Raw genomic sequence first — 24311 nt, 5'->3', positions numbered from 1 at the left:
ACAGCAGAAAGGTGCCGACCTGCTCATCGGGAGCAGTTAGGGGGTTAAGTGTCTTGCTCAAGGACACTTCGACACGCTGCCCGGGAGGAGCGGTAATCGAATGTATAGTGTGCATAATATAATGTATATTTATTTAATATTACATAAAGGTACATAAACTTGGAACGCTGTTGTTGTCACTTTGAAACGGTCAACGGTTATTAATACATGATTACTGATAATCCGCCCGTCAGCTAACGGAACGCAGACCAAATGCGTCCAAATTTTTATAGGATTCTAGCACATTTTCATAACAATAGCGAATATTACCGTTTTCATTGAGGTTTCTTACAAATTAACGATGCTTTATGTTGTCCTTTATATGCCGATTATCATTAAAATCTTAAATTGTACCATATGTCCCCCTTTAGACAACATATGTAACGCTACCAGCGCACTTTTGTTAAGATAATTAGTTTACCATTCGCGGTCGCTATACCGAGGCCGCAGTAATAGTTTACCGCTGTTCAGATCACGGCGAAGAATAGACACATCCCAGTGACCTGTGACCTGTGCTAAGGATCTTGGGAAATGTATTCATGTAGTTTTCAACATTTTCACCTTTTAATTTTAAACCAATGCTGCCATCTACTGACAACAGAGAGTGTTGTCTAATCGTCACCTTGAGAGCCACTTCCGTATACAGCGTCGCTCCAAACCCATTCTAGAGATTCCCACTTTTTACTGGGAGTGGGGCGTCGCCGTATTTGGTCCCAGACAATAAGAGTGACTGCGATTGGTCACCGTGACGTTAGACCACGTCCAGGATCCACCTCGTTCCCTTTTCTCAAGCAGCTCAATGAACCCTCCTCCTCACACATGTCTCCTGCCAGCGTCTGGTTCCTGGTGCTCTGTATAACTGTGCCAGTGTCTGGTCAAGTGGGTCCTGCTGCTCTGTATAACTGTGCCAGTGTCTGGTCAAGTGGTTCTTGCTCCGTCTGTATAACTGTGCCAGTGTCTGGTCAAGTGGGTCCTGGTACTCTGTATAACTGTGCCAGTGTCTGGTCAAGTGGTTCTTGCTCCGTCTGTATAACTGTGCCAGTGTCTGGTCAAGTGGGTCCTGCTCTGTATAACTGTGCCAGTGTCTGGTCAAGTGGGTCCTGCTGCTCTGTATAACTGTGCCAGTGTCTGGTCAAGTGGGTCCTGCTGCTCTGTATAACTGTGCCAGTGTCTGGTCAAGTGGGTCCTGGTACTCTGTATAACTGTGCCAGTGTCTGGCCAAGTGGTTCTTGCTCCGTCTGTATAACTGTGCCAGTGTCTGGTCAAGTGGTTCTTGCTCCATCTGTATAACTGTGCCAGTGTCTGGTCAAGTGGGTCCTGCTGCTCTGTATAACTGTGCCAGTGTCTGGTCAAGTGGGTCCTGCTACTCTGTATAACTGTGCCAGTGTCTGGTCAAGTGGGTCCTGCTACTCTGTATAACTGTGCCAATGTCTGGTCAAGTGGGTCCTGCTGCTCTGTATAACTGTGCCAGTGTCTGGTCAAGTGGGTCCTGGTGCTCTGTATAACTGTGCCAGTGTCTGGTCAAGTGGGTCCTGCTACTCTGTATAACTGTGCCAGTGTCTGGTCAAGTGGGTCCTGCTGCTCTGTATAACTGTGCCAGTGTCTGGTCAAGTGGGTCCTGCTGCTCTGTATAACTGTGCCAGTGTCTGGTCAAGTGGGTCCTGCTGCTCTGTATAACTGTGCCAGTGTCTGGTCAAGTGGGTCCTGGTACTCTGTATAACTGTGCCAGTGTCTGGTCAAGTGGGTCCTGGTGCTCTGTATAACTGTGCCAGTGTCTGGTCAAGTGGTTCCTGCTACTCTGTATAACTGTGCCAGTGTCTGGTCAAGTGGGTCCTGCTGCTCTGTATAACTGTGCCAGTGTCTGGTCAAGTGGGTCCTGGTGCTCTGTATAACTGTGCCAGTGTCTGGTCAAGTGGGTCCTGCTGCTCTGTATAACTGTGCCAGTGTCTGGTCAAGTGGGTCCTGCTGCTCTGTATAACTGTGCCAGTGTCTGGTCAAGTGGGTCCTGGTACTCTGTATAACTGTGCCAGTGTCTGGTCAAGTGGTTCCTGCTACTCTGTATAACTGTGCAGAGTGTCTGGTCAAGTGGGTCCTGCTGCTCTGTATAACTGTGCCAGTGTCTGGTCAAGTGGGTCCTGCTGCTCTGTATAACTGTGCCAGTGTCTGGTCAAGTGGTTCCTGCTACTCTGTATAACTGTGCCAGTGTCTGGTCAAGCGGTTCCTGCTACTCTGTATAACTGTGCCAGTGTCTGGTCAAGTGGGTCCTGCTACTCTGTATAACTGTGCCAGTGTCTGGTCAAGTGGTTCCTGCTACTCTGTATAACTGTGCCAGTGTCTGGTCAAGTGGTTCCTGCTACTCTGTATAACTGTGCCAGTGTCTGGTCAAGTGGGTCCTGCTACTCTGTATAACTGTGCCAGTGTCTGGTCAAGTGGTTCCTGCTACTCTGTATAACTGTGCCAGTGTCTGGCCAAGTGGTTCCTGCTACTCTGTATAACTGTGCCAGTGTCTGGTCAAGTGGTTCCTGCTACTCTGTATAACTGTGCCAGTGTCTGGTCAAGTGGGTCCTGCTGCTCTGTATAACTGTGCCAGTGTCTGGTCAAGTGGGTCCTGCTGCTCTGTATAACTGTGCCAGTGTCTGGTCAAGTGGTTCCTGCTACTCTGTATAACTGTGCCAGTGTCTGGTCAAGTGGTTCCTGCTACTCTGTATAACTGTGCCAGTGTCTGGTCAAGTGGGTCCTGCTACTCTGTATAACTGTGCCAGTGTCTGGTCAAGTGGTTCCTGCTACTCTGTATAACTGTGCCAGTGTCTGGTCAAGTGGTTCCTGCTACTCTGTATAACTGTGCCAGTGTCTGGTCAAGTGGTTCCTGCTACTCTGTATAACTGTGCCAGTGTCTGGTCAAGTGGGTCCTGCTGCTCTGTATAACTGTGCCAGTGTCTGGTCAAGTGGGTCCTGCTGCTCTGTATAACTGTGCCAGTGTCTGGTCAAGTGGGTCCTGCTGCTCTGTATAACTGTGCCAGTGTCTGGTCAAGTGGGTCCTGCTACTCTGTATAACTGTGCCAGTGTCTGGTCAAGTGGGTCCTGCTGCTCTGTATAACTGTGCCAGTGTCTGGTCAAGTGGGTCCTGCTGCTCTGTATAACTGTGCCAGTGTCTGGTCAAGTGGGTCCTGCTACTCTGTATAACTGTGCCAGTGTCTGGTCAAGCGGTTCCTGCTACTCTGTATAACTGTGCCAGTGTCTGGTCAAGTGGGTCCTGCTGCTCTGTATAACTGTGCCAGTGTCTGGTCAAGTGGGTCCTGCTGCTCTGTATAACTGTGCCAGTGTCTGGTCAAGTGGGTCCTGCTGCTCTGTATAACTGTGCCAGTGTCTGGTCAAGTGGGTCCTGGTACTCTGTATAACTGTGCCAGTGTCTGGTCAAGTGGGTCCTGGTGCTCTGTATAACTGTGCCAGTGTCTGGTCAAGTGGGTCCTGCTACTCTGTATAACTGTGCCAGTGTCTGGTCAAGTGGGTCCTGCTGCTCTGTATAACTGTGCCAGTGTCTGGTCAAGTGGGTCCTGCTACTCTGTATAACTGTGCCAGTGTCTGGTCAAGTGGGTCCTGCTACTCTGTATAACTGTGCCAGTGTCTGGTCAAGTGGGTCCTGCTGCTCTGTATAACTGTGCCAGTGTCTGGTCAAGTGGGTCCTGCTGCTCTGTATAACTGTGCCAGTGTCTGGTCAAGCGGTTCCTGCTACTCTGTATAACTGTGCCAGTGTCTGGTCAAGTGGGTCCTGGTACTCTGTATAACTGTGCCAGTGTCTGGTCAAGTGGGTCCTGCTGCTCTGTATAACTGTGCCAGTGTCTGGTCAAGTGGGTCCTGCTGCTCTGTATAACTGTGCCAGTGTCTGGTCAAGTGGGTCCTGCTGCTCTGTATAACTGTGCCAGTGTCTGGTCAAGTGGTTCCTGCTACTCTGTATAACTGTGCCAGTGTCTGGTCAAGTGGTTCCTGCTACTCTGTATAACTGTGCCAGTGTCTGGTCAAGTGGGTCCTGCTACTCTGTATAACTGTGCCAGTGTCTGGTCAAGTGGGTCCTGCTACTCTGTATAACTGTGCCAGTGTCTGGTCAAGTGGGTCCTGCTACTCTGTATAACTGTGCCAGTGTCTGGTCAAGTGGGTCCTGCTACTCTGTATAACTGTGCCAGTGTCTGGTCAAGTGGGTCCTGCTGCTCTGTATAACTGTGCCAGTGTCTGGTCAAGTGGGTCCTGCTGCTCTGTATAACTGTGCCAGTGTCTGGTCAAGTGGGTCCTGCTCTGTATAACTGTGCCAGTGTCTGGTCAAGTGGGTCCTGCTACTCTGTATAACTGTGCCAGTGTCTGGTCAAGTGGGTCCTGCAGCTCTGTATAACTGTGCCAGTGTCTGGTCAAGTGGGTCCTGGTGCTCTGTATAACTGTGCCAGTGTCTGGTCAAGTGGGTCCTGCTACTCTGTATAACTGTGCCAGTGTCTGGTCAAGTGGGTCCTGCTGCTCTGTATAACTGTGCCAGTGTCTGGTCAAGTGGGTCCTGGTGCTCTGTATAACTGTGCCAGTGTCTGGTCAAGTGGGTCCTGCTCTGTATAACTGTGCCAGTGTCTGGTCAAGTGGGTCCTGGTACTCTGTATAACTGTGCCAGTGTCTGGTCAAGTGGGTCCTGCTACTCTGTATAACTGTGCCAGTGTCTGGTCAAGCGGTTCCTGCTGCTCTGTATAACTGTGCCAGTGTCTGGTCAAGTGGGTCCTGCTGCTCTGTATAACTGTGCCAGTGTCTGGTCAAGGGGTTCATGCTGCTCTGTATAACTGTGCCAGTGTCTGGTCAAGCGGTTCCTCTGTATAAAAGGTACTTGAACAGCCCTGATAGCAGGAATACCTAATTCCTCTGTCCTGATATTTTAGGCTCCTTTAGCCTCTACAGTGTGGGAGGGGCTCTACAGTGTGGGAGGGGCTCTACAGTGTGGGAGGAGCTATACAGAGTGGGATGAGCTATACAGTGTGGGAGGGGCTCTACAGTGTGGGAGGAGCTATACAGAGTGGGATGAGCTCTACAGTGTGGGAGGGGCTCTACAGTGTGGGAGGAGCTATACAGTGTGGGAGGAGCTATACAGAGTGGGAGGGGCTCTACAGTGTGGGAGGGGCTCTACAGTGTGGGAGGAGCTATACAGAGTGGGATGAGCTCTACAGTGTGGGAGGGGCTCTACAGTGTGGGAGGGGCTCTACAGTGTGGGAGGAGCTCTACAGTGTGGGAGGAGCTATACAGTGTGGGAGGAGCTATACAGAGTGGGATGAGCTCTACAGTGTGGGAGGGGCTCTACAGTGTGGGAGGAGCTATACAGAGTGGGATGAGCTCTACAGTGCGGGAGGGGCTCTACAGTGTGGGAGGAGCTATACAGTGTGGGAGGAGCTATACAGAGTGGGATGAGCTCTACAGAGTGGGATGAGCTCTAGAGTGTGGGAGGGGCTCTACAGTGTGGGAGGAGCTATACAGTGTGGGAGGAGCTATACAGAGTGGGATGAGCTCTACAGAGTGGGATGAGCTCTAGAGTGTGGGAGGGGCTCTACAGTGACAAGCCCAGTGTGGGAGGGGCTCTACAGTGACAAGCCCAGTGTGGGAGGGGCTCTACAGTGTGGGAGGGGCTCTACAGTGTGGGAGGAGCTCTACAGTGTGGGAGGGGCTCTACAGTGTGGGAGGGGCTCTACAGTGTGGGATAAGGTGTTGTTTACCCTCCAGTTCTCTGGTAGCTTTCTCCACTTTGTCTTTATAGATTCTCTCCATCCTCCTCTGTCTCTCCTCCTCTCTCCTCCTCTCCGCCTGAGTCCTGGCCTGGATGTCGTTAAAGTCCACCTGAGGGGAAGAGAGAGAGAGAGAGAGAGAGAGAGAGAGAGAGAGAGAGAGAGAGAGAGAGAGAGAGAGAGAGAGATAAATAGAGAGACTCATAGTTTCAGAGAGAGCTGTACTCCACCCATCTGTATCATGGTTACACAGAGAGCGCTCCATTCGTGTGCACCGGTGTGCCGTGTGCCAGGTGACGGTGAGGGCGGAGAGAACTGCTTGAATAGAGTGATCCGTCAGCCAGCCGGCCGCATGGCAGCTGAGACCACAGCCGTGACACATCTCCTAGTTGACAAATACTTGCTGCTAGCATGAACGGGGCTACCGTGGACAGGGTGAGCAGCTTCAAGTACCTGGGGGTCCACATCTCAGAGGACCTGACATGGTCAACACACACATACACAGTAGTAAAGAAGGCGAAGCAGCGCCTCTACCACCTGAGACAGTTAAGGAAGTTCAGAGTATCGGGGAAGATACTCCAGTCCTTCTACTCAGGAGCTGTAGAGAGCATCCTGACCGGAAACATCACTGCCTGGTATGGAAACAGCACGGCACAGGACAAGAAGGCCCTACAGAGAGTGGTGCGCTCAGCCGAGCGTACCACGGGTATTGCACTACCAACCCTGCAGGTCCTATACAACAAGAGGTGCAAATCCAGAGCCTGCAGGATAATGAAAGACCCTCACCACCCCAATAACAGCCTGTTCCAGCTGCTGAGGTCAGGCAGACGCCTGCGAACCCCAGCTACTAGGACAGAGCGGCTCAGGCTCAGCTTCTTCCCCCAGGCCATCAGAGCCCTGAACAATGAACATTGAGTGCTCAGAACATTGAACTGTCCACACACAAGCACACATGAACACACACACGACACGCACGCTGTGCACGCTCACACACGAGCAGCCACTTAACACTTTAACATGAGCGGGCACACACTCATGCCGCACACACGCACACTTATGGCCAAAGGAAAGGACACTTTAAATTAGAATAACAGGAACAGTGTATTGCACTACCAAAGCTAACTAGCATGTCCCACATGCTCTGTAAATAACTATGTACAGATACCGAGATGTCACTCCATGTTACCTGCTACCTGTTACTGCACAATGCTGTTTCCTTCTTTTGATTCTATTATATGTACCACTGTATTGCACATCGTTGCGGGCAAGACCACCCGCATTTCATTGTATACCTGTATGCCGTGACAATTAAAACTCTTGACTTGACTTGACTTGACTAATGTTCATAATATGATTTCATGGAAGCCTGAATCTCCCTTGATGTCACGGCCCCAGACACGCTTTCTTTTCACCGTGCCAAAGTGACTGTAAACCGTGCCAAAGTGACTGTAAACCATGCCAAAGTGACTGTAAACCATGCTAAAGTGACTGTAAACCGTGCCAAAGTGACTGTAAACCATGCTAAAGTGAATGTAAACCATGCCAAAGTGAATGTAAACCATGCCAAAGTGACTGTAAACCGTGCCAAAGTGACTGTAAACCATGCCAAAGTGACTGTAAACCATGCCAAAGTGACTGTAAACCATGCCAAAGTGACTGTAAACCGTGCCAAAGTGAATGTAAACCATGCCAAAGTGACTGTAAACCATGCCAAAGTGACTGTAAACCGTGCCAAAGTGACTGTAAACCATGCCAAAGTGACTGTAAACCATGCCAAAGTGACTGTAAACCGTGCCAAAGTGACTGTGAACCATGCCAAAGTGACTGTAAACCATGCCAAAGTGACTGTAAACCGTGCCAAAGTGACTGTAAACCATGCCAAAGTGACTGTAAATCATGCCAAAGTGACTGTAAACCATGCCAAAGTGACTGTAAACCATGCCAAAGTGAATGTAAACCGTGCCAAAGTGACTGTAAACCATGCCAAAGTGACTGTAAACCGTGCCAAAGTGACTGTAAACCATGCCAAAGTGACTGTAAACCATGCCAAAGTGACTGTAAACCATGCCAAAGTGACTGTAAACCATGCCAAAGTGAATGTAAACCGTGCCAAAGTGAATGTAAACCGTGCCAAAGTGACTGTAAACCATGCCAAAGTGACTGTAAACCATGCCAAAGTGACTGTAAACCATGCCAAAGTGACTGTAAACCATGCCAAAGTGAATGTAAACCATGCCAAAGTGAATGTAAACCATGCCAACGTGACTGTAAACCATGCCAAAGTGACTGTAAACCATGCCAAAGTGACTGTAAACCATGCCAAAGTGAATGTAAACCATGCCAAAGTGACTGTAAACCATGCCAAAGTGAATGTAAACCATGCCAAAGTGAATGTAAACCATGACAAAGTGACTGTAAACCATGCCAAAGTGACTGTAAACCATGCCAAAGTGAATGTAAACCATGCTAAAGTGAATGTAAACCATGCCAAAGTGAATGTAAACCATGCCAAAGTGACTGTAAACCATGCTAAAGTGAATGTAAACCATGCCAAAGTGAATGTAAACCATGCTAAAGTGAATGTAAACCATGCCAAAGTGAATGTAAACCATGCCAAAGTGACTGTAAACCATGCCAAAGTGACTGTAAACCATGCTAAAGTGAATGTAAACCATGCCAAAGTGACTGTAAACCATGCTAAAGTGAATGTAAACCATGCCAAAGTGAATGTAAACCATGCTAAAGTGAATGTAAACCATGCCAAAGTGACTGTAAACCATGCTAAAGTGACTGTAAACCATGCCAAAGTGAATGTAAACCGTGCCAAAGTGAATGTAAACCATGCCAAAGTGAATGTAAACCATGCCAAAGTGACTGTAAACCATGCCAAAGTGACTGTAAACCATGCCAAAGTGAATGTAAACCATGCCAAAGTGACTGTAAACCATGCCAAAGTGACTGTAAACCATGCCAAAGTGAATGTAAACCGTGCCAAAGTGACTGTAAACCATGCCAAAGTGAATGTAAACCATGCTAAAGTGAATGTAAACCATGCCAAAGTGAATGTAAACCATGCCAAAGTGACTGTAAACCGTGCCAAAGTGAATGTAAACCATGCCAAAGTGAATGTAAACCATGCTAAAGTGAATGTAAACCATGCCAAGGTGAATGTAAACCATGCCAAAGTGACTGTAAACCGTGCCAAAGTGAATGTAAACCATGCCAAAGTGAATGTAAACCGTGCCAAAGTGACTGTAAACTAGGGATGCACGATATTGATTTTTTGACACCGATACCGATAACTTTATGCTCCTCAAGCCGATACCGATACCGATAACCGATATTTATTGTATTATAATATATTTTTTTAACTGTATATATATATATATATATATATATATATATATATATATATATATATTTTTTTTTATCAAACTTTTTTTTTTTTTTGGGTATTTATAAGCTCCGACGTCATCGGTACTGCTATCGGTACTCGAGAAATGATGGAGTTTTTTTTTTTAGGAATTTAAACGTCGCAAACTAATCTTGTTGGCAGTAGGGTTGGGCACCGAAAACCGGTTCTAATAGGAACCGGTTCCTAACTTCCGGTTCTGGAACCGGAAGTAACATATTTGAATTTCGATTCTAAATTTCGATTTTTTTTTTTTTTACTTTGTTAATTAATACCCTAGTTACAGTACAGCAACCAAATTAAACTGTATCAAGTCAACTGAAAATGTGAATAGTATGATTTTCTTTTTGAAATAAAAAAAAATAAAAAATCTCCTTCGAAATAAGCTGTGACCTGTTTTGACCTGCACCTCAAAGAATCGGAATCGAGAATCGTTTAGAACAGGAATCGATATGGAGAATCGGAATCGGAATCGTTCAAATCCAAACGATGCCCAACCCTAGTTGGCAGTTGTCTATTATCTCTCCTGCCTGTGTCTCTGCCTGCTGTGCTCTCCTCTCTTCCCCTCCATCCCACACACACACACTCACTCACTCACACACACACACACAGACACGGGTGCTGCGCTGCCACAGACAGCTCTGCTCTCATAATGGACAGAACGAAATGTTCAAAAGTCTGGGTCTATTTTACTAAAGTCGATGCTGACAACGCTCGTTGCCACAAGTGCAACAAGACATTTGCCAGTAATGTATAAGCGCTGGTACTTGTCAATGTGGCTGGCGGGGAGATAACGTTAGCTCCGAGTAGAGTAATGGCTGACAATCCGGAGGTAAATAAACGAACGAGAGCTTCTGATTGGTGGTAAGAAGAAGAGGTGGGTGCAAGCCGTGGGACGTAATTGGCAGATCGACTGTCTGTCTCCAAATGTAACGTGACTACATCACAGCCAAGAAGGGGAGCGCTGGATTTGTGAAAAACTCCCTGTTCCTAAACCACACGCTATCAGTTTCACCACAGTACTGGCAAAACGGGAGGAGGCTATAATAAAAACAAGCGCCCTTCATCCAAATCCACCCACACCGGATTTCTTTTAACCAAAAAAATTATTATATGTTATCGGAGCTATCAATAACGTTATCGAGTTTATCGGGATGACGTCATAATTGCTGATATCGTGCATCCCTACTGTAAACCATGCCAAAGTGAATGTAAACCATGCCAAAGTGAATGTAAACCGTGCCAAAGTGACTGTAAACCATGCCAAAGTGACTGTAAACCGTGCCAAAGTGACTGTAAACCATGCCAAAGTGACTGTAAACCATGCCAAAGTGACTGTAAACCATGCCAAAGTGACTGTAAACCATGCCAAAGTGAATGTAAACCGTGCCAAAGTGAATGTAAACCGTGCCAAAGTGACTGTAAACCATGCCAAAGTGACTGTAAACCATGCCAAAGTGACTGTAAACCATGCCAAAGTGACTGTAAACCATGCCAAAGTGAATGTAAACCATGCCAAAGTGAATGTAAACCATGCCAACGTGACTGTAAACCATGCCAAAGTGACTGTAAACCATGCCAAAGTGACTGTAAACCATGCCAAAGTGAATGTAAACCATGCCAAAGTGACTGTAAACCATGCCAAAGTGAATGTAAACCATGCCAAAGTGAATGTAAACCATGACAAAGTGACTGTAAACCATGCCAAAGTGACTGTAAACCATGCCAAAGTGAATGTAAACCATGCTAAAGTGAATGTAAACCATGCCAAAGTGAATGTAAACCATGCCAAAGTGACTGTAAACCATGCTAAAGTGAATGTAAACCATGCCAAAGTGAATGTAAACCATGCTAAAGTGAATGTAAACCATGCCAAAGTGAATGTAAACCATGCCAAAGTGACTGTAAACCATGCCAAAGTGACTGTAAACCATGCTAAAGTGAATGTAAACCATGCCAAAGTGACTGTAAACCATGCTAAAGTGAATGTAAACCATGCCAAAGTGAATGTAAACCATGCTAAAGTGAATGTAAACCATGCCAAAGTGACTGTAAACCATGCTAAAGTGACTGTAAACCATGCCAAAGTGAATGTAAACCGTGCCAAAGTGAATGTAAACCATGCCAAAGTGAATGTAAACCATGCCAAAGTGACTGTAAACCATGCCAAAGTGACTGTAAACCATGCCAAAGTGAATGTAAACCATGCCAAAGTGACTGTAAACCATGCCAAAGTGACTGTAAACCATGCCAAAGTGAATGTAAACCGTGCCAAAGTGACTGTAAACCATGCCAAAGTGAATGTAAACCATGCTAAAGTGAATGTAAACCATGCCAAAGTGAATGTAAACCATGCCAAAGTGACTGTAAACCGTGCCAAAGTGAATGTAAACCATGCCAAAGTGAATGTAAACCATGCTAAAGTGAATGTAAACCATGCCAAGGTGAATGTAAACCATGCCAAAGTGACTGTAAACCGTGCCAAAGTGAATGTAAACCATGCCAAAGTGAATGTAAACCGTGCCAAAGTGACTGTAAACTAGGGATGCACGATATTGATTTTTTGACACCGATACCGATAACTTTATGCTCCTCAAGCCGATACCGATACCGATAACCGATATTTATTGTATTATAATATATTTTTTTAACTGTATATATATATATATATATATATATATATATATATATATATTTTTTTTTTTATCAAACTTTTTTTTTTTTTTGGGTATTTATAAGCTCCGACGTCATCGGTACTGCTATCGGTACTCGAGAAATGATGGAGTTTTTTTTTTTAGGAATTTAAACGTCGCAAACTAATCTTGTTGGCAGTAGGGTTGGGCACCGAAAACCGGTTCTAATAGGAACCGGTTCCTAACTTCCGGTTCTGGAACCGGAAGTAACATATTTGAATTTCGATTCTAAATTTCGATTTTTTTTTTTTTTACTTTGTTAATTAATACCCTAGTTACAGTACAGCAACCAAATTAAACTGTATCAAGTCAACTGAAAATGTGAATAGTATGATTTTCTTTTTGAAATAAAAAAAAATAAAAAATCTCCTTCGAAATAAGCTGTGACCTGTTTTGACCTGCACCTCAAAGAATCGGAATCGAGAATCGTTTAGAACAGGAATCGATATGGAGAATCGGAATCGGAATCGTTCAAATCCAAACGATGCCCAACCCTAGTTGGCAGTTGTCTATTATCTCTCCTGCCTGTGTCTCTGCCTGCTGTGCTCTCCTCTCTTCCCCTCCATCCCACACACACACACTCACTCACTCACACACACACACACAGACACGGGTGCTGCGCTGCCACAGACAGCTCTGCTCTCATAATGGACAGAACGAAATGTTCAAAAGTCTGGGTCTATTTTACTAAAGTCGATGCTGACAACGCTCGTTGCCACAAGTGCAACAAGACATTTGCCAGTAATGTATAAGCGCTGGTACTTGTCAATGTGGCTGGCGGGGAGATAACGTTAGCTCCGAGTAGAGTAATGGCTGACAATCCGGAGGTAAATAAACGAACGAGAGCTTCTGATTGGTGGTAAGAAGAAGAGGTGGGTGCAAGCCGTGGGACGTAATTGGCAGATCGACTGTCTGTCTCCAAATGTAACGTGACTACATCACAGCCAAGAAGGGGAGCGCTGGATTTGTGAAAAACTCCCTGTTCCTAAACCACACGCTATCAGTTTCACCACAGTACTGGCAAAACGGGAGGAGGCTATAATAAAAACAAGCGCCCTTCATCCAAATCCACCCACACCGGATTTCTTTTAACCAAAAAAATTATTATATGTTATCGGAGCTATCAATAACGTTATCGAGTTTATCGGGATGACGTCATAATTGCTGATATCGTGCATCCCTACTGTAAACCATGCCAAAGTGAATGTAAACCATGCCAAAGTGAATGTAAACCATGCTAAAGTGAATGTAAACCATGCCAAAGTGAATGTAAACCATGCTAAAGTGAATGTAAACCATGCCAAAGTGACTGTAAACCATGCTAAAGTGAATGTAAACCATGCTAAAGTGAATGTAAACCATGCCAAAGTGACTGTAAACCATGCTAAAGTGAATGTAAACCATGCTAAAGTGAATGTAAACCGTGCCAAAGTGACTGTAAACCATGCCAAAGTGAATGTAAACCATGCCAAAGTGACTGTAAACCATGCCAAAGTGAATGTAAACCATGCCAAAGTGAATGTAAACCATGCCAAAGTGAATGTAAACCATGCTAAAGTGAATGTAAACCATGCCAAAGTGAATGTAAACCATGCCAAAGTGAATGTAAACCATGCTAAAGTGAATGTAAACCATGCCAAAGTGAATGTAAACCATGCCAAAGTGAATGTAAACCATGCCAAAGTGAATGTAAACCATGCTAAAGTGAATGTAAACCATGCCAAAGTGACTGTAAACCATGCTAAAGTGAATGTAAACCATGCCAAAGTGACTGTAAACCATGCCAAAGTGACTGTAAACCATGCCAAAGTGAATGTAAACCATGCCAAAGTGAATGTAAACCATGCCAAAGTGAATGTAAACCATGCTAAAGTGAATGTAAACCATGCCAAAGTGACTGTAAACCATGCTAAAGTGAATGTAAACCATGCTAAAGTGAATGTAAACCATGCCAAAGTGACTGTAAACCGTGCCAAAGTGACTGTAAACCATGCCAAAGTGAATGTAAACCATGCTAAAGTGAATGTAAACCGTGCCAAAGTGACTGTAAACCATGCCAAAGTGAATGTAAACCATGCCAAAGTGAATGTAAACCATGCCAAAGTGACTGTAAACCATGCCAAAGTGACTGTAAACCATGCCAAAGTGAATGTAAACCATGCCAAAGTGAATGTAAACCGTGCCAAAGTGACTGTAAACCGTGCCAAAGTGAATGTAAACCATGCTAAAGTGACTGTAAACCATGCTAAAGTGAATGTAAACCATGCTAAAGTGAATGTAAACCGTGCCAAAGTGACTGTAAACCATGCCAAAGTGAATGTAAACCATGCCAAAGTGACTGTAAACCATGCCAAAGTGATGTAAACCATGCCAAAGTGAATGTAAACCATGCTAAAGTGACTGTAAACCATGCTAAAGTGAATGTAAACCATGCCAAAGTGAATGTAAACCATGCTAAAGTGAATGTAAACCATGCCAAAGTGAATGTAAACCATGCCAAAGTGAATGTAAACCATGCTAAAGTGAATGTAAACCATGCCAAAGTGAATGTAAACCATGCCAAAGTGAATGTAAACCATGCCAAAGTGACTGTAAACCATGCCAAAGTGACTGTAAACCATGCCAAAGTGAATGTAACCCATGCTAAAGTGAATGTAAACCATGCCAAAGTGAATGTAAACCATGCCAAAGTGACTGTAAACCATGCCAAAGTGACTGTAAACCATGCCAAAGTGAATGTAAACCATGCCAAAGTGACTGTAAACCATGCTAAAGTGACTGTAAACCATGCTAAAGTGACTGTAAACCATGCCAAAGTGACTGTAAACCATGCCAAAGTGACTGTAAACCATGCTAAAGTGACTGTAAACCATGCCAAAGTGACTGTAAACCATGCCAAAGTGAATGTAAACCATGCCAAAGTGACTGTAAACCATGCCAAAGTGACTGTAAACCATGCTAAAGTGACTGTAAACCATGCCAAAGTGAATGTAAACCATGCCAAAGTGACTGTAAACCATGCTAAAGTGACTGTAAACCATGCCAAAGTGACTGTAAACCATGCCAAAGTGAATGTAAACCATGCCAAAGTGACTGTAAACCATGCCAAAGTGAATGTAAACCATGCCAAAGTGAATGTAAACCATGCCAAAGTGACTGTAAACACTCCGTTGATCCGTCAGTGCCGCCTGCTCAAGCCACAGGTGGCGCTGGATCAGAGTGGCCAGGGCGCGCTGTTTCCCCGCAGCTATCGCCTGTAGCTGCGTGAGATGCAGGATGGCTCCCGTGGCCTGGGCGTGGAGGTACTTCTGGTGGTCGTCCAGTACCACCCCGCCCGGCATCAGCCCCGACATGAAGCGCACCAGCTGCGCGATGTTGGAGGTCACTCCAGACAGCCAACTGCTTAGCCGACTTCCCCTGGGGAAGTGGCTTCTTTTTCGGCTCCCACACCATCTAGATGGATGCCATCGGGCTATCAAGTCGAGGCACCCCCTCCTTCAACCCCTGGACCAAACCCACCACCCGTGTGAAAGGCACGTAGGTGGGGGTGAGGCCGACGATGCGGGGAATTACCTGTCCCTGCGCCACGTAAGCCTCCATCGATGGGAGGAATGGGCAGACAACACACGCCTCCCTCACAGGACGGCATTGCCAGAGATTACCTATCATGTCATCAGGAACAGGTGCCGGCAGTGGCTGTGGCAGCTCCACTCCGTTAGCACGGTGCGGCTGCTGTCATAAGCTCGGGCAACAAGGCGCGCAACTCCCTTTGCACACCTTCTTCCACTTCGCTCGCATCCCTCGCGTTCGGGAGGCTACACTCACTGTCTCCATAGGATAGGTGGGAGCCAACATCCGGTGCGGCTGATAGCAGGGTATCTCGTCTCGGGGGTGGTGACTTTAACCCAGTCCCGGAGTACGACGCTCTCCAGGAAGACACGGCACCCTCTGCCACTCCCCGAGGGGGAGAATGCTCTGTCTCCGCTGGAGCGTCGAACAAGAAAGCCCCCGCCCCCTCCATGTAATCCTCTGTTTCCATTGGATGCGATGGAGAGGAGACGAGGGAATCCTCGCTCGGTGCCAGCCCAACACAGCCGCTAAGCTGTCCGCCCCGCCGCTCATCGCCGTATGACGAGAGCGAGCCGAGGCGAAGAGCCTGCGTTGCAAATCCCCGGCCACCAGAGGGACTGCCAGCCTGCCGGCTGACTGTCCTCCGGCGGGGGAACCAGAGCCGGAACTCGGCCACCTCACAGGAGATGGGAGCTCGACGGCCCCTCTCCTCCGGACGCCGCTGAGGCGCACCTGCCTGCCACAACCGTGGAGCCAGGAACGCCCCACGACGCACGGAGGAAGCCGCGACTGTGAAGCGCTGGTGGAGGTCAGAACGGTAATCGTCTAAACTCTCCTGTGGGGAAGACATTATCCCTTTCTTTTCCCGAAAATTTGCGAGAGAGAGAAAACAAAAAGACAATGTCAGCACAGCTCCTTACCAACTAACTACTTTTAGCACTGAACTTGAAGAAGTGCTATACACGGGGCGGCTGATTGGCGCAGTGGGCAAAGCGCTTACCTCTAACGCAGGAGACGCTGGGTTCGAGACCAGCTCTCGGCGTTGCTACCGGCTGGCCGGTCGTTCATACTAACACAATTGGCAGTGTTAGAGGGTGGGAAAGGCCGGTGGGTGGGGATTTGACGTTGTGGACAGCGACTCCTACAGGTCGATTTGGTGACGTTGGTGCGACGGAAGCAGGAAGTATCGGGGGCAGCGTGAGCCTCCCACGCGTTACTTCTCGCCACTGAGAGTTCGAGCTGCTGCGGTGAAAAGATGCGACAGGCTGCCTCCTCGTGTACCGGAGGGGACACGTGATGCAAGGCTTCTGTCCTCACTACAACCGACCTGTGGGAGGCATAGTCTAGCAACGTTCAAGACAGGGGAGGGAAGAATTGGATACACAAAATTGGGATGGGAGAAAAATAGAAAAATGGGGAGAAAAAAGTGGATCAAAAAAAGAAGTGCTATACACGGACTTCACGGTGGTGAAAGTAGGGAAGGAGCTGGTAGTATGGCCATGACCCTGCGTATATGTGAGCGGATGTGGGCGTGGTCAGGCAGGTGGTTGCGTACACGTGGGTGAACGTTTTCATGATAGCATATGATTAAAGGGACAGTTCCAATAGAGCAGAGCGCAAAGCTATACGATATTATAACTAAAATAAAAAATAGCTGATGAAATGAACACTGGTCACCACTGAACGTCAGTGTGTCCACCCGCTGCTATGGTAACTGATCCCCGGTCTCACCTTCTTGACCTGTTTCAGGAAATGATAGCCCAATGCTAGCTTCTTATAGGCTGATCCGTGGGAGGCCTGCCACGATTGGACAGTCTGGATAGCCAATGTCTTCAGTTTCTTGGCCACCTCTGCGGGTGGGGGGAGGGGCTGGTCTGAGTCCGTCTCCACGGTTAAATCCAAGAACTCCTAGAGAGAGAGAGAGAGACGCAGAGAGATACATTAGATAAGGGAGAATTAAAGATGGAAAATGGATGGTAAAACTGAGAGAAGTGAACGAATGAGGGGAGAGAGGAATCTTCTCAAAGGCTGATATTTTGATCTACATTATATAAAGCCCTAACTCAACCAGTGGGAGGCTGGGTCACAGAGCTGTGCTTGTAAGGATATCTATATATTATCTTCAGATAGTGACATGTTAAGATTACTGAAACATGTCTATCTTCAGATAATGACGTGTTAACATGACTGAAACATGTCTATCTTCAGATAATGACGTGTTAACATGACTGAAACATGTCTATTTTCAGATAATGACGTGTTAACATGACTGAAACATGTCTATCTTCAGATAATGACGTGTTAACATGACTGAAACATGTCTATCTTCAGATAATGAAGTGTTAACATGACTGAAACATGTCTATCTTCAGATAATGACGTGTTAACATGACTGAAACATGTCTATCTTCAGATAATGAAGTGTTAACATGACTGAAACATGTCTATCTTCAGATAATGACGTGTTAACATGACTGAAACATGTCTATCTTCAGATAATGACGTGTTAACATGACTGAAACATGTCTATCTTCAGATAATGACGTGTTAACATGACTGAAACATGTCTATCTTCAGATAATGAAGTGTTAACATGACTGAAACATGTCTATCTTCAGATAATGACGTGTTAACATGACTGAAACATGTCTATCTTCAGATAATGACGTGTTAACATGACTGAAACATGTCTATCTTCAGATAATGAAGTGTTAACATGACTGAAACATGTCTATCTTCAGATAATGACGTGTTAACATGACTGAAACATGTCTATCTTCAGATAATGACGTGTTAACATGACTGAAACATGTCTATCTTCAGATAATGACGTGTTAACATGACTGAAACATGTCTATCTTCAGATAATGACGTGTTAACATGACTGAAACATGTCTATCTTCAGATAATGAAGTGTTAACATGACTGAAACATGTCTATCTTCAGATAATGACGTGTTAACATGACTGAAACATGTCTATCTTCAGATAATGACGTGTTAACATGACTGAAACATGTCTATCTTCAGATAATGACGTGTTAACATGACTGAAACATGTCTATCTTCAGATAATGACGTGTTAACATGACTGAATCTTCAGATGACCATCATTTGTTTACTGTGAACTCGAGGAATAAAACAGACAAATAATTCCAACTGTGAGATGCGTCCAGTATCTTTATTTTTTTTTATCCACTTTTTCTCCTCCTGTTTTTCTCCCATCCCAATTTAGTCGTTATGCCAATTCCCCCCTCCCTTTCCTGGTTGTTGCTCGCATGTGCCCCCCACTGGTCGGTCTAGGGAGTCCTGAAGTCTATCGGATGCTTCCTCCGAGACATAGGAGACAGCCAGCAGCATCTTTTCACCTGCCAGCGCGGACTAACGTGTGGGAGGTCACACTACCCTCACCATCTCCCTCCCTCGCCGTGCAGGCGCCCTGACCGACCTGTAGGAGTCGCTGTTTACAACGACCAGATTACCACCCCACCCTTCCCTCCCGCTGACTCTGCCAATTGAGCCAGTATGGCGGCCGGCCAAGCCGGAGGCAACGCCGACAGCCGTATTCGATACCAGTGTCTCTCGCGTTGGTGACGAGCGCTTAGTCCGCTGTGCCACCCAGCCGCCACATGCTTCATGTTTCACATCAGTTATTTTTTATATAATAAAACTAAATATTTGTATAATAAGACACGGATAACCATGTAGTTTCATGACAGGTTGTATGTATAAAATCTATGAATATGATTTGATAAAATGTTAATTTACATTTCAGTCACTTCATGGCCAATGTTATTTGGGCCTTGATGCAAAACAGGTTCAGAAAAACTGGGGTAATGTACATTTTCTATGCCACTCACGAGATTTCTCGGAATTTTTTTCTTTTTTCTTTTTTAGTGATCTGAAATCATATTGCATCACGCGAGCCTACCCTAGTCTACCCGAGAGCCGCCGGCGATCAGATGTGGAAAAAAGCGCCCCCTATCGTCTCCCAGATGACATAAGGGATTTTGGAATGGACTCAATGAAAATGGATGGGGAAAAAAAATCCTGTACTCCACATTTTCCAGTCCACTGATGCAGCCGGGGTTACTAGAGTTCATCCTGGAGCCTCTGAGCGCCGCGGATCTTGAATTCTACTGTATGCACGTTAGAGCTATACACTTATCGATTTTTTCGAATGGTGATCAGGAATTGGAATATACCAGTTGGATACCATCTGATGTCAGGTAAGGAATCTATGTTATCAGTGTTAGGATAATCAGACTCATTTTGATGAAGATATAAGCTGTTTTGTGAAATGTGCTCTATCGGTTTTACTGAAAAAACCATGAGGAAATGAACAAGGCTATTATCAGCGTGCGGCTCGAATGGGCGTGCGTGCACGTATACTATTGATCATCTAGCGTTTATTTGAAAACGATTCATAAATAGGCCGACAAATATCAACGTTCTGGAATATTCCAGTAAAAGACGATTATCACTGAATGGCCCACAATGGGCTGTTTTTTTACCTCAAAACGGGTGCTTTTCAAAATGCTCTCAAACGGAAATGAAGCGATAAAAAACCAATCTGCCTTGACAGCACTGACTGGAAAAGGATTCTTTGATAAGCGACAGGCAGATTAGACACATAGCCATAATTTAAAATATAGATTAGGCGATATTAACGCTAACATTAAAGTGGATGGTGGCATTCAAGCGCTAACTCTGGTGCCACCTCGTGGCACTGAAAGTGTTAAAATGGTAATTTTTGTTTGAAAATGATCTAATCTACAGTATCTATATCCTACCATAGTTTAATCTACAGTATCTATATTTTGCCATAATTTAATCTACAGTATCTATATTTTGCCATAGTTTAATCTACAGTATCTATATCTTGCCATAGTTTAATCTACAGTATCTATATCTTGCCATAGTTTAATCTACAGTATCTATATCCTGCCATAATTTAATCTACAGTATCTATATCCTGCCATAGTTTAATCTACAGTATCTATATCCTACCATAGTTTAATCTACAGTATCTATATCCTACCATAGTTTAATCTACAGTATCTATATCCTACCATAGTTTAATCTACAGTATCTATATCCTGCCATAGTTTAATCTACAGTATCTATATCTACAGTATCTATATCTTGCCATAGTTTAAGCTACAGTATCTATATCTTGCCATAGTTTAAGCTACAGTGTCATGTGACCTGGAAGTTGTCCACTAGCAGCGTCCTGAAGTGGTGTGATCTGGAGAAGAGTTCACTGGCCATCTGGAAGGCTGCCAGTCTGACCTGACAGTGGGCCTCACTCAGCCGGGACATCACCAGGTGGTAGAAGTGCTCAATGTAGTCATTAGATACTCTGGAGGGAGAGAGAGAAAACATGTGAACCCCCCGACACGGTGAAAACGGGGGTGTAAAAAGTAGCCCGAAATTACACTTTAAGTAAAAGTAGGGGTACCGTCTCAAAATCGCACTCAAGTAAAAGTCAGAGTATCTGGCTAAAAACACACTTGAGTAAAAGTAAAAAAAAACTTTTTTTCTGACTGTCTATTCTTCTGATAGCAGGTGTTTAATCAAAGATCCCCTCTTTCTAGTCTTGCACAAGGACCAATCAGCATGGGTATGGGCGGGTTCATTTTCCATTGAATAAAGTGCGGCCGCAGGATTAATAACATTAGCATTAGTTCGGCCAGAGAAACAAATATACTAATTAAAATGGTTGGACCTGTGAGATTTGTACTTTGAAGGTCTGCATTTTAAATGTAAGGAGTAAAAAGTATGTTTTTTTTCTCTCTGAAATGTAATTGAGTAAAAGTACAAGTATACAAACCTAATAATACTTGAGTAAAGTACAAATCCCCAAAAACAGTACTTAAGTATTGTAACGAAGTACAATTACTCAAGTACTTTACACCCCTGGGTGGTGCAGACGTTAGCCTGTTAGTTGGGGTTTGGGTGGTGCAGACGTTAGCCTGTTAGTAGGTACGTTGGGGTTTTGGTGGGAGAGTGGTTGTCTTACTTGCAGATCTTCTTGACTTCCTTCATCTTGTCCTGGTTGAGCTGAGGTTCTCCTGATGTGGTCAGCTCCTCCACCAAGGCAGAGAGCTTGTCCCTCTGGGATAGGTCCATCATGAAGCATAGACCCCTATGAGACAAGACATGGTTCTAGTCCATCATGAACCATAGAACCCTATGAGACAAGACATGGTTCTAGTCCATCATGAAGCATAGACCCCTATGAGACAAGACATGGTTCTAGTCCATCATGAAGCATAGACCCCTATGAGACAAGACATGGTTCTAGTCCATCATGAAGCATAGACCCCTATGAGACAAGACATGGTTCTAGTCCATCATGAACCATAGACCCCTAGGCATAAAAGAAAATATTGTTTGTTTCCTGTTGGTTGTCAGTTAAGGGTAGGTAGGGAATTTATTTTATTTAATTTTTTATTTAATTCTTTCCCACGGCGACTATGTATAGGGAATTTCTTTATTTAATTAAAATGTTCACAACAACATGGATGCATGTACTCGGCCAGCATGTTTAATATTCATAATACTAAAGGTTTGACTACGATTTTTATGAAACTTTATTGTTAAAAAAAAAAAAAAAAAAATTAAACTCGTAAAATAAATTGGGTCGCACCTAAATCGGCAGGGTCGGTCGGCAAGCGGAAACAAACGATTTTCTCTTTTAGGCCCTATGAGACAAGACATGGGCTAGTGACTAGTCCATCATGAAGCATAAGACATGGGCTAGTGACTAGTCCATCATGAAGTATAAGACATGGGCTAGTGACTAGTCCATCATGAAGTATAAGACATGGGCTAGTGACTAGTCCATCATGAAGTATAAGACATGGGCTAGTGACTAGTCCATCATGAAGTATAAGACATGGGCTAGTGACTAGTCCATCATGAAGTATAAGACATGGGCTAGTGACTAGTCCATCATGAAGTATAAGACATGGGCTAGTGACTAGTCCATCATGAAGTATAAGACATGGGCTAGTGACTAGTCCATCATGAAGTATAAGACATGGGCTAGTGACTAGTCCATCATGAAGTATAAGACATGGGCTAGTGACTAGTCCATCATGAAGTATAAGACATGGGCTAGTGACTAGTCCATCATGAAGTATAAGACATGGGCTAGTGACTAGTCCATCATGAAGTATAAGACATGGGCTAGTGACTAGTCCATCATGAAGCATAAGACATGGGCTAGTGACTAGTCCATCATGAAGTATAAGACATGGGCTAGTGACTAGTCCATCATGAAGTATAAGACATGGGCTAGTGACTAGTCCATCATGAAGTATAAGACATGGGCTAGTGACTAGTCCATCATGAAGTATAAGACATGGGCTAGTGACTAGTCCATCATGAAGTATAAGACATGGGCTAGTGACTAGTCCATCATGAAGTATAAGACATGGGCTAGTGACTAGTCCATCATGAAGTATAAGACATGGGCTAGTGACTAGTCCATCATGAAGTATAAGACATGGGCTAGTGACTAGTCCATCATGAAGCATAAGACATGGGCTAGTGACTAGTCCATCATGAAGTATAAGACATGGGCTAGTGACTAGTCCATCATGAAGTATAAGACATGGGCTAGTGACTAGTCCATCATGAAGCATAAGACATGGGCTAGTGACTAGTCCATCATGAAGTATAAGACATGGGCTAGTGACTAGTCCATCATGAAGTATAAGACATGGGCTAGTGACTAGTCCATCATGAAGTATAAGACATGGGCTAGTGACTAGTCCATCATGAAGTATAAGACATGGGCTAGTGACTAGTCCATCATGAAGTATAAGACATGGGCTAGTGACTAGTCCATCATGAAGTATAAGACATGGGCTAGTGACTAGTCCATCATGAAGTATAAGACATGGGCTAGTGACTAGTCCATCATGAAGTATAAGACATGGGCTAGTGACTAGTCCATCATGAAGTATAAGACATGGGCTAGTGACTAGTCCATCATGAAGTATAAGACATGGGCTAGTGACTAGTCCATCATGAAGTATAAGACATGGGCTAGTGACTAGTCCATCATGAAGTATAAGACATGGGCTAGTGACTAGTCCATCATGAAGTATAAGACATGGGCTAGTCCAGTGGTTCCCACACCTTTTCAATCAGGCCCCACTTGGGTAGTTAGAAATATGTTCGAGCCCCACCTAACCTGAGTGCCTGATTACTTTTACCAACGGATTTCCAGTTCCGCGTTCGCGTTCTGCGATCTGATTGGCCACTGACGTTTCTGGTCGCACCAATCGTGTGACGCCTGTTTCTACACCGGTTAAGCTTAGGCACTCTTTCGAAGTTGGTTAAGGTTAGTGTTCTGAAAGTCTGCGTTTATTATTTTGTATAACTTATATATTGTTTATATATATAAGATATATATCTTTACGTCATCTGTTTGCCTAACAGTATTCTTCATTCGCCTTATTATGTGTCCCATTCTTGACGCTGTAGGCACCAGAGGCGCGCCCCCCTAGACATGTTTTCTAGACATGTTCAGACATGCCCGGACAAGCCCAGAGCGAGCGCATTGATTCTGTACAGGTGAATAGGCGGAGTCCACAGGGAACTAATATAGAGTATATTGTGTAGACGGTGCAAGCAGCAGCAGCAGCATAACAGGAAAACTAACAGAGCGAGAGTGAATACGTTTGGAGCAGTTGTAAACAGCACGGCCAGGCAACGTATCGTTATAGAGAGCCGTACGGCTATTAGATACCACTATAATATTGTCGCGCCATTATTGGCACAGTATAGTGAATTGTGTAAGCGAAGTAACGTGGAGAGACGTATAGTTAAACCCAGCGACATTT

At 45.0% G+C, this 24311-nt stretch overlaps 1 protein-coding gene across 1 annotated transcript in view; it reads right to left on the bottom strand.

The window, feature by feature from the left end:
* LOC311248648 (UV-stimulated scaffold protein A-like) overlaps nt 1-24311 on the bottom strand; it is a gene marked incomplete at its 3' end in the record, with an annotated part of 63958 nt that overhangs the window by 26126 nt on the left and 13521 nt on the right. Inside the window, exons 2-5 of the mRNA XM_084339502.1 lie at nt 21476-21601; nt 20662-20815; nt 17187-17363; nt 5772-5892 (exon numbers count right to left, since the gene is read on the bottom strand). Of these exons, the coding sequence (XP_084195628.1) occupies nt 5772-5892; nt 17187-17363; nt 20662-20815; nt 21476-21588 (565 nt within the window). The 5' untranslated portion in view covers nt 21589-21601. The remainder of the gene's footprint in view (nt 1-5771; nt 5893-17186; nt 17364-20661; nt 20816-21475; nt 21602-24311) is intronic.

The sequence above is a fragment of the Notolepis coatsorum genome (genome assembly GCF_963971535.1).
Source record: "Notolepis coatsorum genome assembly, contig: SCAFFOLD_115, whole genome shotgun sequence".
NCBI classification, from domain to species: domain Eukaryota; kingdom Metazoa; phylum Chordata; class Actinopteri; order Aulopiformes; family Paralepididae; genus Notolepis; species Notolepis coatsorum.
Note: the sequence above shows the minus strand (reverse complement) of the source record. Positions and strands in the feature narration are given on the sequence as shown.